Raw genomic sequence first — 14,099 nt, forward strand, 5'->3', positions numbered from 1 at the left:
CCGCTAGAGATCGTGCGGCTCGACGGGGTCAACTCCAGCGGCTCGGTCACGCATGGCGGCTCAGAGCACACGGGTGCATGCACAGGATGGTGCGGGTGCACAATGTGCCGGTGGCCTTCGTTAGTGTGCATAAGGTGTTCGATGGAATGCACGAGAGAAAAAGGGTATATAGACGATGACATGTGATCTCTAGATCAACACAAGGTCGATTCTAATAATGTGAATATTAGTTGCCACCACCATCACTTACAACGGGCTCTACCTGTCATTTTTCATGTCAAGACGCGTTCAATCGAGCATTCGGTGCTTTTGTAAACAAACTACTTAAGACTAGCGCCTTTTGCAAACTGTTAGCTAAATGATGGTTTTCTGATTTGGCGTGAGAATTATGGTAGTTTTTGGCAATTTACTTGTTAAAAAAATCTGACTTTTTTTTAAGGAATAATTGTTAAGAGGTACCGTACGTTTTTTTGAGTACCTGTACGTTTTTGTTTGTGTTCGTATTTGAACCAACTATCTACAGACTACAGTACATTGTATCCATGACGGCCACGGTTCCGTCTCCACCGTCCAGCGCAGAGTCCTTCGTCGCCCCGGGTGCTCTCTGAAACGAACTTCCTCGCCCGAGTACACCCCGGATGCTCCAGCCCGACCCGACGCGGCTCTAAAATCTGTCTCTACCACCGCCTTTCCGTTCCCGTTCCCGTTGCCGTCCCACCTCATCGCGACGACGAGTACCTGGCTACTTCGTCCGCCGCCGCCGCGGAGCCGGGAGGCGAGGGTCGAGGCCGATGTGGGGGCTGTCGGCGGGGACGCTGCTGAAGCCGGTGTGCAGGTGGCTCCTGAAGCGGCTCGGGGACCTCACCCTGGGCGACCTCGACCTCGACCAGTTGGACCTCCAGCTCACCCGCGGCACCCTCCAACTCTCCGACCTCGCGCTCAACGCCGACTTCATCAACGCCAAGGTGCGCATCGCATGGGTTTAGTCAGGGCTTTGCCGCGCACGTGTTCGATTAGACGCGCCTTTGCTTGGTGGATGAATTTGGCTTTATGTTATTCTGATTGCAATTGGGCGTTGGTGTGATCGGTTAGGCTCGATTTTTTTGTTGTTGGAATGTCGGGCTAGGCTATGGGGATTTCAGTGCTAGGGTGAAGAATTGGCTACAAGTCTACGATGTTTTGTAACTTTGTAATAAACGTTGTAATAATTAGGCTGCAATATTTGCATATACTATGATGCAGAGGCCGGGGGTAATAAAATCTTCCATTGTCTAAAAAAGAGTGTTAGTTCTGGGAGTCGGACTAACTTGAAATATGTCGCATTTGCTCTGACCGAGCTGCATTCCGTGGCGTTTAATTTTGTCCTTCAAACCTGACTTGCTGTGGCACTTAATACCGGACATACTCTATCTTATGCGTGTGCTCTTGCCCCAGTGACAAACTTGCATTCTCCACCTGCTGTAGTTCACAAGCATAACACCACTGCCTATATGCTACTCCCTCAGTTCCAAAATAGATGACCCAACTTTATACTAAAGTTAGTATAAAGTTGGGTCATCTATTTTGGAACGGAGGGAGTACATTTGATCACTCGTACTTGTTGAATTCTAAGTTATGCTGCCAACTTGTAGTCTGTTAGATTGACTGTTAACTTTCTGTTTACACTCTTCTCTTTACGTATTTTGTGGCTAACTTTATTTTCTATTTCAGTTATCAGGATCTCCTATCACAGTTAAAGAAGGATCTATAAAATCCCTGCTAGTTAAATTACCTTTACAGTTAAGGAGTTGGAAGATTGAGATCATAGTGGAAGGGTTGGAGTTTGTACTTGCACCATCTGTTGCTAGTGAAGCCCCACCTGTAGATACTGAGTGCTCTGTTTCTGGTGGTAATACTGATACAGAGGTGAGATCGGCTGAGACCAAGAGGAATGAACCTGATAGTAATCCCTGCTCTACTTCTGCATCTCGAGATGTGGATGATGGTGTGAAGAGAATAGCCAACGCCATCAAGCAGTTTCTTACAAGATTTAATATCAAGTTGAAAAATACATATGTAGTATTTGATCCTCAAAGCATTTTGGATAAAAGGGCCTTGGAATTTAATCGGTCGCTAGTTTTCCGAACTAAAGAGATACAGTGTGGAACTAATCTTTCAACAGACGGTCCGGTCAAATTGAATAACTTGGTAACATTCCAAGAGGCGGTCATTGAGTTTTTGAAGATGGATGATGTTGATGCAAATCTTCAGAACGATCTGGATAGAGGAACAGCTGACATTTCATCATATCATAGTACTACTGCGGTCTTGACAGGTCCCATTGGTGGATTCTCAGGAACATTGAACTTAAGCATCCCATGGAATAGTGGATGCTTAAACTTTCAAAAAGTTGATGCAGACATATCTGTTGATTCATTAGAATTGCAGTTACAGATGAGCAGTATCCAATGGTTCATGGATGTATATGATTCTCTTTGTAGGAACTCGGCAGATGAACATAATTGTGTACATAGTACTGCAGATATGTCTATGAACGCCTCCAGAGCTTCCTTATGTGCATCCACATCAAGCTCTTCGAAATCAGGTTCAGCCTCTGCGATAGCTAGCGGGGAAGGTTTGTCACAGAGAGCATTTTCTCGAAGCAGGCAAGACAATTTTCAGGATGGTTTCCTCAACAAGGCACATGTGATTCAAGACTGGGTTCCGGATCTTGTTGTCCACAGTGACCAAGGTGAATTTGATTCAGATTGTGACGAAAGGTTTGTTTCTTTGTTTAATGTTTCTTCAATGGTTTTTGTCAGTCGTTTTACCTATGTATCTGTCTTATTTGCGTCAGGTCACATTATTAATCTCTTATAAACATTTCTCTAGTATACTTTTTACATACCTGTTATATCATTGCAGAATAGATAAAAATATGCTGTTTCTATGTCACATTGCTTTTATTTCTATATCATTCTTCATAAACTTTGTAACTGAACTGAATGCTGGTTTCTGATAATAGAAATTAGAGGGCTGCTCCCTTTGTTCTCAAACAAAATTTTAAAAATAACTGCTTAATCAAATGGTTTTACGAATTATTGGTCCCTAGTTTCTCACTGTGTTGTGCATGCATTGGGGGTTTATGGCCAGTTTCTTCTTTCACTACTTTTCTTTGAGTGGCCATTGCCTTTGTGTACTTGTTGCTCTTGCCCTCTTGCGATAGTTCTTCAACTGTCTCTGAAATGTCTTGTTTTATGAACATCCCAACTTACCGAGCAGCATCGGGCATGAGTTGTTAGAATGTTTATCTGCATCTTTAGTATGCAGCCTGGGATTTAATGGCCAAATACACCAATCTTATTTGAATTTATTGTAAGTTTTCCATGTTTTTATCTTTGTTGAAGTTCTTGTAAGAATTTATCTCTTGTTGAGTTTCATTGCTTTTACATTTCTTAAGTGAAGCAGGTCACTTGAGAAAAAAGAATATATTTACACTGGCCTAATTCTATTACTAACTTCTTGTTCTCCATCTTTGACAGCATCAGTCAGTTCTTTGAATGCTTTGAGGAACTGAGGAGCTCTCATACTAATTTAGGGAATAGTGGCATATGGGACTGGACGTGTTCGGTATTCAACGCAATTACTTTTGCATCCGCATTAGCTTCTGGATTCGATCAAGTCCCTAAAGGTATCTGTTTGTACTTTGCTGTACATCTTTTCAGTTTTCTGTTGGTTAGACATATTATCCACTCTACCTGCATGAAGCATGAAATACTTACATTGTTATCAATTTATGCTCTCTATTCTACTTAGTTATCAATTAGTGATACTCTTTCTTGCGGATGGAGTTATCTACTACAGCAGTATTAACTTTGCTCCTTCAGCTACCATTTGCTTTTACTCTTGATTTTATTGAACACCATCCATATTTAGTTGGATTGTGTTCCACACTTCCAAGAAAAAATATTATGCCTTTGCTTTTTTGGTGAGAATAAGAAATATCATACCTGCTAGCATCTGAATAGATATGATGATGGGACATATTGCTGACCCCTGAGTAATATGATGGTGCTGTTTCATAACAGTATTTTTTAATTAACTGGGACATCTGGTTTGTTAGTTTTGTCTCTGCCCTACTAACTGAAAACCAAAATTTGAGCAAGTACCAAACTGAACGAACTTTAACATTGGAATTTGCCGAAAACCCAACTACTCTCAGATCTCGATTTATGCTGGCTTATGATCAACAGCAGACCTGTTAGACAACTCTAAGATCACCTCCTTCTGATATCCATACTTGTGATTCATGAATAAGAAACAGCTTCCTTCAATTCTCTTTCCACGGTGGCTAATGTTGCAATTTCTGGTGTTAAACCAAGTGGCTGTAGTGCTTTACTTTTTGTCCATTTAACTTTTATATATGTGTATCATGGCATTACTTTAGTCTTTTTTTCCTAACAGAAACACTGATTGAGAAAACCTTACGGGCTTCCATTGCTCAGATAGGCATTATTCTTTTGTTCAGTGATGAAATGGATACTGGCAGTTCCAGTATTCCTCTGAGTCTCGTCAAAGATATGAGAAGTTCGGAAATGTTTTCAAGCTGCCTTTCTCCTGCTCATTTTGAGCGATCGATGATATCTCCTGCTACTGCTTCCAGTTTAAGTATGCATCATCTTGAATACAAGTGTCATAACATCCATCTTGACCTTGAGGTATGGTCTGCCACCAACAGCATTGTCCTTAGTTAATACTCCCTCCGTCTGAGAAAGCTTGTGCCAAGCTTGTTTCTCAAATGGATGTATCTAGCACTAACTTGGTGCTAGATACATCCATTTGAGGGACAAGCTTTTTCGGACAGAGGGAGTACATCATTTGAAGTGTCATGAAGCTTGATAATAAATATTTTTCTTCATATCTGCAGACATATCCGAAAAACTTGAGGTTGAGAGCATCGATTGGCCACATGAGGGTCGATGAATACTACAGAACTGAAAAGCATGATTCAGATCACACACCCGTTAGTGCTCCTTTCTTAAATAGTGATTATTGTCATGAAGTTCAAGCTGCTCTCCCTTCATTCCTGTTTGCTGCTCAAGATTACTGGGTAGAGTCATCTGGATACTCTTCAAACAATTCAAGTAATAAAGTAGCTAAGGTTGAATTGCTTAAAACATTTGGTGATTCCACATTCCATTATGATGTTAGTAGCACAGATCGAGGTGGCAACTCAGTAAGTTCAACTTCACTGTCAATCTGTTTGGCTCCACTAGTTTGGTGGGTGCATTTCCATACAGTACACATGCTACTGAATTTTATCAGTAAAATTGAGTCTGATGTGGTGCGCAGAGAGCATAAACTCGATATGCGTGGTGATACAGAAAACAGTAAGTTGACTACCAAAACTAATATTTCACCAAGTGGGAGTCTAAAGGTTCAGATGGCTCTCTCACCTTCAAGAATCATCATTTGCTTTCCTACTGAGTCCCCATGGGATTTAAGCCGCCCATCCATCCTGGATACATTCCTTGTCATTGACCGCACAACATCTCTGGACTCAGGGGAAGCTTCGTCTCCATTCCGAAAGGAAAGGCCTAATGATGCTCATTCCGGCATACCATCTACCTCACTCCATTTGGCTGCTGGGAACTTCGACATCTATTTGCTTAGACCGATGAGCTATGAATTGGATGACAGAAGCCATTCTTTGAGTAGGCAAACTTTTTTTGCTCTGAAGATTATCTCAGTCACTAGTTACAACTGTGGCGACTCTAGTATTACAATGATCTGGAGAAAATACCCTGTAACTGGCCCTGAGATGGTTAGTAAAGCTTGGAGTTTGCCAAACCTTCATGACCAAAAGATTACTCAGGGAGAAAGGGGCAATTTTGTTGGTGTTTCGTCTTATACAACCTCACAGGATCTCGAGAAGTCGAGTTATAGTATACGCCAGGAGCTCCTTCAGAGCACTGAGTGCTTTCTGCATATTAAACTTTCTTCAGTTTCAGTTCATCTCAATAAGAAGGATTGTGGATTACTGAATCAGCTACTAGATTGCATTCTCAGCGGGCTGTCTGATGGTGCAACGAGCAGCTCTGAAAGTGGAAGGGACAAATCTATGCCTATCAATGATGTCGCCATCCAGTCAGCTATCACTTTTGAATGCAGCTTTTTGGATATTTGTACTGAATTAAATGAAACTGTGGTAGTTGGTCCTTTGCTGCAGACAGAACTAGAAGGTTCCTGGAATTGTTTTAAGCTGTCCATTTCAAAAATTTCCCTGTGCTCCTTTTCTAATGTAGGCGGAATCAATAATGCCAGTTTTCTTTGGGTGAACCATGGTGAAGGTGAGCTTTGGGGTTCTATTACTGGTACAAATGATAAAGCCTATGCCGAAAGCAAAGTTTTTCTCCTAGTTGTCTGTAAGGACTCTGCTAACATGCGAGGTGATGGCGAAGGAAACAATGCACTATCTTTTGGAACTTCTGGCTGTTCTGTGACCCACATCAGGAACCCAAATCTACAAGAGAACTATACTTCTGTCAATTTTCGTTCTGGGACAATTGTGGCACCTGGTGGACGCATGGATTGGATCACTGCAATGTGCCTGCTGTTTAATGCAGGTTCACACGAAACTGAACAGTCCAATAACAGCAGAACAGAGGATAATTCATGTCCTGGTGACCGGTCATCTTTTTTTCTTGAGTTGGTTGATGTTGCTGTGAGCTATGAATCTCATGTAAAAAATTCCACCTTCAGCGCTGAAGCTCCTGATTGCAAGTCTTTTTCATGCATTTTAGCTGCATCATCATTTAAACTTCACAGTATATCTGCACCAGATTCTGCAGCTACAGATTTTGATATCCAGCTGCGAGATCTCGGGCTTTTCATCTGTGAATCATTTGGTTCCAAAAATGCCACTTGCGGTTATGGTGTTGATTATCTTCATAAAATGGGTTACACTAAGATTGCCCGTGACACGTTCATTGAAGCTGCTCTAAGAATTGACACTTCCTTTTGGAAGCTTGAAATGTCAAATTCACAATTTGATATTGGTACATGTCGTGATACAACACATGGTCTTATTTGCTTGTGTTCCCAACTCCAGAAGCTATATGCTCCAGACATGCGTGATGCTTTAGTTCATCTACAATCTAGGTGGAATAGTGTCCAGCAAGCAAACAACCATAATATGGCCAGTGATGCATCAGACAAGTCAGAGAGCAGCATTGACAACTTGGCATATTCTGGAGAGTGCTTGTCAGATGGATTACTTGATGATATAATTGAGAATGCTTTTTACACAGACCAGGACTACAAAGCCTACAATTTTTCTAGCAGAAATTGTCACAACTCACCAAGTAGCAACGGAATGGATGTTGAGCCTGAGTCGCCCACCCCTGGGGCAACTGACGTCAGTGTTTCACACATTTTGTTTGGATCATCATTAGCTACTCCAAAAATCAATACTACTGAAATACCATTGGAACAGGACTCCTGTCATGAACAAATTATTGACTCTTATTATATGCCTGACACATCATCGTCAACTCTATGTAATGTAGGATATCAATGTATATCTGGTGATGATGCTTACAAAACCATGGAGTTTGAAGATGGTGGATGGTATAACAGTATTCCCTTGACAATAGTTGAGAGTCATGTTCCGGAAAGGAACAACCCACAAGGAGGGCATGTGGCCGGCCAAGAAGGGAAGCCTACTGTTTGCAGCTTGAATTATGAGGAATCTTGTTATTTGAAAGGAAAGGTTATAATTCATGATGTAAATGTCAATTGGCGAATGTATGCTGGAGATGACTGGTCATTAGCTCAGAAAGATGTAAATAACTTCTCATCCTCAAGTGGAAGGGATATGAGCTCTTCCTTAGAATTTCTTATCTCGGGGCTTGGTGTACAGTTTGATATGTATCCAGATGGGGGTGTTTCTGTTTCTAAGCTATCTATCTCTGCACGGGACATAAATCTTTGTGATCAAAGGGTGGATGCTCCATGGAAAATGGTACGTCTTTTTGTGGCTAAAACTACGTAAAGCATCTGCTTTTATCACTGGGCTAATGGTTTTAACTCTTCTGGTCCTTCTAAAAGGTTCTTGGCTGCTACGACTCAGATTACCCAAGAGAATCTTGTTCTAGTGCATTCACGTTAGAACTGGAGTCTGTAAAGCCCGAGCCACAGACTCCTTTGGAAGATTACAGGTAAATGCAGGATTGTGTTACATTACGTATGCAGTGAATTAATTTTCTTGCTTATGTTAACCGTGAAGGCTTTGAAAGTTTGCTCTATACTTAATAGATTCAAATGGTTAAAGAATACACAGTACTGTAAGGATACCTCATCTATATCATCCACATTTGCTGACCTATAAAGAACTTATGTACTAGTTGCGGATCATTACTAGAACAAGTCCTAACAGAATTGGCTAAAAATGGAGGATGGTGAGTCTCACAGCTAAATACTCCCTCCATCCCAAAATAAGTGTCTTACAAAGTTGTACTAAAGTTGAGACACTTATTTTAGGACAGAGGGAGTAGTAGAGACACACTTTATTTAGTAAATGGATCTAATCTGGTGTCTTTTTTTTTTGTACAATCCAGTATTGAGGTTGCTTCATGCGTGTAGTTATGGAAATTTATGAACTAATATTTTGTATGTAATGTGGACATCTCAATTACACCATAAGGTCCAAAGTTAGCGCGATGGCAGGCTTTAGGTTGCTTTAACAATATTGAGTTTTTTACGCAAAACACATTTGTGATGGCATATCTGAATTCGAAATTCATGCCTATATGGTTGTTGGTGACAAGACTGTTGCTGTTGGCCTTAGTCGTTAACACTAATTTTGTGTATGTGTCGTATTTAAATGCTGAGCTATAATTCCCAAGTATCATTGAATTAAGTGCTGGCTGTTACCCATTGCTTCCTTCCAACACCTTACATGCGCACCCAGTATGATGACTGACCATCTTCTCTTGCACCTAACCTTTCCAGATTGTGCCTTGAGATTTTGCCTCTTCAATTGCATCTTGATCAAGGGCAGCTTAAGTTCCTCATGTGTTTCTTTCAGAATGACTCTTGTGACAACAGCTCTCATTTGACTTGCAAAAATGATATTGTTCATATAGAGAGCACAACCTATGGAAGCAATACAGTTCTGGATGAGGCATTACTTCCGTTCTTTCAGGTACTATGGAGACTAAAATAAAATATCCTCTTGATTTTTGTTTGTCATTCACCGGACTTGATATGGTTTACATAAGAACTTTTTGCACTAACTAAACATGACTAATAATTCTGCACGTGTAATCTTGCGAAAAAAAATCTGCACGTGTAGCAGAACATATTTTTACTGGTAGGCAGCAGGGTTCTTTATGTTTAGTAGGAATCACTGCGATATGATTTTTTTTTCTTTCTCTGATGCCAGAAATTTGATGTCAAGCCTATTGTTCTGCACATCAACTATATCCCTCGTCAGTTTGATCCTGTTGCACTAGGCAAAGGAAATTATGCAGAACTTCTCAACATCCTTCCGTTGAAGGTAAACTGTTGTTGAAAAAATACTCTAGAAGCAATCAATCTGTTGATAGGCAATCCTAATGAAGTTTCTTCTGCAGGGAATCGATTTGAAGCTTAAACATGTTTCTGCAATGGGGGTGTATGGGTGGAATAGTATTTGTGAAACAATTGGTGCAGAGTGGTTGGAGGACATATCTAAAAATCAGGTTATGATCTCCCCATGCTCATCTGTACATTTAGACATGCTTGCTATTGCGTACGCAAACATATACTCCCTCCGTCCGGAAATACTTGTCGGAGGAATGGATGTATCTAGACATATTTTAGTTCTAGATACATCCATTTTTATGCATTTCTCCGACAAGTATTTCGGGACGGAGGGAGTACAAACTTAACATGGGAAAATATTATGAGAGAAATAGAGTTTGAAATATGTGCAGCTCCATATGTAGGTATACTATACACAGGTGTGCAAAATAAGGAGAAAATATGTGTTAACAAAAGAACTTTTTTTTCTCTATCACTCGTCTAAACACATGTCATTTGTAAAAGAACTGACAATGTGTTATGTTTGTGTAGGTCCATAAATTGTTAAAAGGGCTTCCTCCTTTAAAATCAGTCAGTGCCGTTGTTTCAGGCACTAAGAAATTGATATCTTTACCCATCGAAAGTTACAAGAAAGACCGGAAGTTGGTCAAGGGAATGCAAAGAGGTAAGCTACATAGATACATTGCTTAAATACATGTTGAAGTTCATATGTGGTGTGTTTTAAATACTTGATTATATGTATCAATGATGATTCTGGCATTCTGTCTGGCAGGTGCTGTTGCCTTTATCAGAAGTGTTTCCATTGAAGCCGTAGGGCTTGGTGTCCATTTGGCAGCGGGAGCTCATGATATGCTGCTGAAGGCAGAACATGCCCTTGCAGCTCTTCCACCACCTTTAGCCGTGTGTGAAGCTAAAAGAAACAAAGATAACGTAAGGGCAAACCAACCCGAAAATGCGACACAAGGAATAAAGCAGGTATTCAATTCCTTTGAATTGCATGATACAAATATCTCTTGTTCTGGAATAACATGAAAATTGACTCCTCATGAAGTTGGATTCAGGGCTTTGCTAATTTTCCGTGATTTGGAGTTTAATTTTGCGTCACTTTATAAAGTCTCTTGATAAGACCTTGAAATTGCTTCACCTGAGTCTCTGAACTGTACTAGCCTGAATCCTAAAGTACACAGGTAGTGCCGAGTGTTTTAATATTAACCTGGAACTTTGTTCAGGCTTACGAAAGCTTTACTGATGGACTTAGAAGGACTGCCTCTGCTTTGATTGGGAACCCTATTAACGTGTATAATCGCGGGGCTGGTGCCGGATCAGCACTGACTACTGCAATTTGTGGAGCTCCAGCTGCTGTAGTAGCTCCAGTATCTGCAACTGCCCGTGCTGTACATTATGCACTTCTTGGTATAAGGAACAGGTGAGTTTTCGCTCATTCTCAAATATTGGCGAAAGCTGTGCGCATATATAGGGTTACTGACATGTCGTCACATCAGACTATTTTGTTTGGTCTCTGAACAACCCACTCTTGATTCCTTTGCTAGTATCACTATAAGTTATAGGTCAGTTACCCAGTTCTAATCACATGTCAATCATTACCCAGTCAAGATTTGAAACAGCACATAAGGATCTGTATTTTGTGTCTTATTTGGCACTTCAATATTTGTATTTTTTGTAAATATACACCAATTTATTGTCAAAACAAACCCTGCAGTATATGGAGAACTGTTACTCTAGAAGCCAACTTGCATTTATGCATGTATCTTCTGTTCATTAGTTTGGCCCAGAAAGTAACAAAGATGACAGTTCAGAGACCAATGAATAAAACAAGACAGGACCAGTGTGACATGAGTTATCTTCTGATTTCACCTTTTGCAATATTAAATTATTCCTCTGGACAAATTATGTTTTAATAAGAACAGTTTGATTATATAATAACCAGGAGATCACAAGATACTCGGATCATGAGAAATGCTTATTTATCTAAGGAACTTCTAGCTTTATGGCTGCGCAGGGTCTTGCAAAGTAATTGTCTTGCTGGATTCAGTATAATTAATAAAAGGGCAACTGGGTATTGTGAGATAGTGCATTAGTGAAGCCGAGGTCAATGAATTGTGAAGGATTGATATATTTCAACCATGCTGTCACCACATTTATATTGTTAATAACATACCGATATCATCTATTTGTTCACTGGATTTGTTTCCACATTAACAGCCTTGATCCTAGACGCAAGAAAGAATCTATGTACAAGTACCTGGGGCCTTCTCAACTGTAGACTTCATCGACATTCCGTCGTGTCTCTCCCTGGAAGAAGTGGTCAAGCAGCACCCCTGCTCAATCTCACCAAACGACGAGCAAACTTGTATAGGAGAAGTGAATTCTGCACAGCTAGGAATCGTACCCTTGAGAACCAGCATCATTTTCCTTGTTCTTGATGGAGATTATAGAGGTGTACATTTTGTAGGAAAGATTAGATCATATACGGCGTAAGCCTTGTACAGTCTGTAAAGTTAGCACACCCCACAGCTGTAATTCATGGCGCCTTTTCCACCCCTGGTGCAAGTTTTGTAAACTCCTTGCTTAGGCAATCACCAGAGAGAGGAGATAAACTCTTCCGCCTCCATTTCGATTGTACATAGTTTGGCTCTTCCTTAGTTGTGCGGATGTAAATATGTCTCTTCTGTTTTTGACACTTTTGTAAATATCTCTTCTGTTTCTGTTGGGGCTATGGTTTTCGGCTTGCTAAAGCAGTGATAATAAGTTGCCTTGCCTCTTAATTGTAAATGTTAACAGGTTTGTGTGTCCAGACAACTTCTGTGCGGACGTTGCAGAAGATGAAATGATCGCTGCTGCTTTAATCGCGTGCTAATTAAAAACAGGTCTTGCGGACACGTCCACCTGCATCTGTCGCGGTGGAAGTAGCCTGTGTTATGCGGGCGTGACAGGTCCCCTTCACATTCGGTGTGCCATGTATTATTATTATTATTTTCAAAAAACTTATCTAGTCGTCTTCAATCACAACAGTACATTATGTTGGAAATATTAGCACATTTTTGACTAATCTAATCCATGAGTAAATGATAAGCATGGCAAATACGGTATGCATCTCATACCGATACCTAAGCATGTGAGCACGTACTAGAACCGAAACATCTATGAACAACATATATACGGCCAGCATGGTTATACTCTCCGGTTGGCAGGCCAACGCGGTGGCGGCTGCCGAGGCCCTTTTCTTGGCGGCTTCGTCGTCAGCCATGGAGTCGATGCAGGGGAGTAGTGAAAGTAAAGGCGGACGGAGATGGGGACACATCGGGAGAAGTCGCGTCGAGATGCTCCTCAAAAATCTTAATGCCGTTCTCCTGGGCAGGGTCTCGAACGACAGGGTTCCGGAGGCACCTGCTCTCCCAACCAACCGTGTACGCGGTCGTCGGGACGGGATCGCCGGAAGCAGAAATGACGGCTAGGGTTATGCAAGAGGGAGTGAGTGAACTGAGTTAGGGTTCACTGCACTGGCCTGTGCCTACCGAGTCCGCGAACAACCCACTGCTCGACCATTCCTGAGCGGCAAAAATAAGCTTCGGCTCGGCTCATTCTTGCAACCCGCGGCGCGCGCGTCGTGACGAGGCAGGCGGCGGAGGAGGAGCGTGCATGTACAACTCCTCTTTTCAAGCTTCCAATGGCATTGTGGTAGAGCAGCCCTTATTAAGGGGTCTCGCTCTCACTTCACTAGTAGCATGGTACTAAACTTTCCACCACTTGCGATGCACCTAAATGGGCCTTAGAGATTAACCAGGGATATGGTTCTAAGCCCATCTATAATCCAACAATCCCCCACCACATCTCGAGGCACATAAGTTTGTCAACTGTTCCAGACAATGTTTGATATAGTAGAATTTTCAGTGAAGACTGTTAAGTTGAACTTCCACCTAGAGCAACAGAATCAGACTTCTTCACAACTGAACAATGGACTAGTCTTGAATTGTCAATTTGGCCTGCAGAAATTTCACCTATTGTCAGCTGATACGTGGCTGCCGAAGGCTAAACCCCACGGTGGAGCTTATTAGTCATACTCCTTACGTTCTCATGAGCTTCCTAGAGATTACCCAATCACATAGACTATGACCAGCAGCCGGGCTCACATAGGTGTGTTCCTCCAAAGAATGCTCTATAGGATAGCATCTTGCTTATATAAGCTTTGGAACACATTAAGACAAAAGTCAGCCCGCCTTACAGATTATGAGAGTATTATTGCATCTCAACAGAGTGGGTTATTAAGGATACTCTCCTCATTTGACCGTTGGATTGTTTTCCCGGGTCCTAATTCACGGGATCTCCGTGTTGGGAATCGTAGCATAATTTAAAATTTTCCTACGCTCACCAAGATGCATCTATGGAGTCTACTAGCAACGAGGGGAAAGGAGTGCATCTACATACCCTTGTAGATCGCGAGCGGAAGCGTTCCAATGAACGTGGATGACGGAGTCGTACTCGCCGTGATCCAAATCACCGATGACCGAGTGCCG

The 14,099-nt window shown here is 41.5% G+C and overlaps 1 protein-coding gene across 1 annotated transcript; it reads left to right on the forward strand.

Moving 5' to 3' along the window:
• Nucleotides 1–558: 558 nt before the first annotated feature.
• LOC123144274 (autophagy-related protein 2) lies at nucleotides 559–12,290 on the forward strand. Its single transcript, XM_044563356.1, has 13 exons — nucleotides 559–965; nucleotides 1,711–2,759; nucleotides 3,522–3,670; nucleotides 4,444–4,697; nucleotides 4,907–8,002; nucleotides 8,089–8,198; nucleotides 8,992–9,184; nucleotides 9,425–9,538; nucleotides 9,615–9,722; nucleotides 10,096–10,228; nucleotides 10,337–10,539; nucleotides 10,794–10,990; nucleotides 11,788–12,290. The coding sequence occupies exons 1-13, from the start codon at nucleotides 792–794 to the stop codon at nucleotides 11,846–11,848; spliced, it is 5,841 nt and encodes a 1,946-aa protein (XP_044419291.1). The 5' UTR covers nucleotides 559–791; the 3' UTR covers nucleotides 11,849–12,290.
• Nucleotides 12,291–14,099: the final 1,809 nt, after the last annotated feature.

Source organism: Triticum aestivum, chromosome 6D, assembly GCF_018294505.1.
Source record: "Triticum aestivum cultivar Chinese Spring chromosome 6D, IWGSC CS RefSeq v2.1, whole genome shotgun sequence".
NCBI classification, from domain to species: Eukaryota; Viridiplantae; Streptophyta; class Magnoliopsida; order Poales; family Poaceae; genus Triticum; species Triticum aestivum.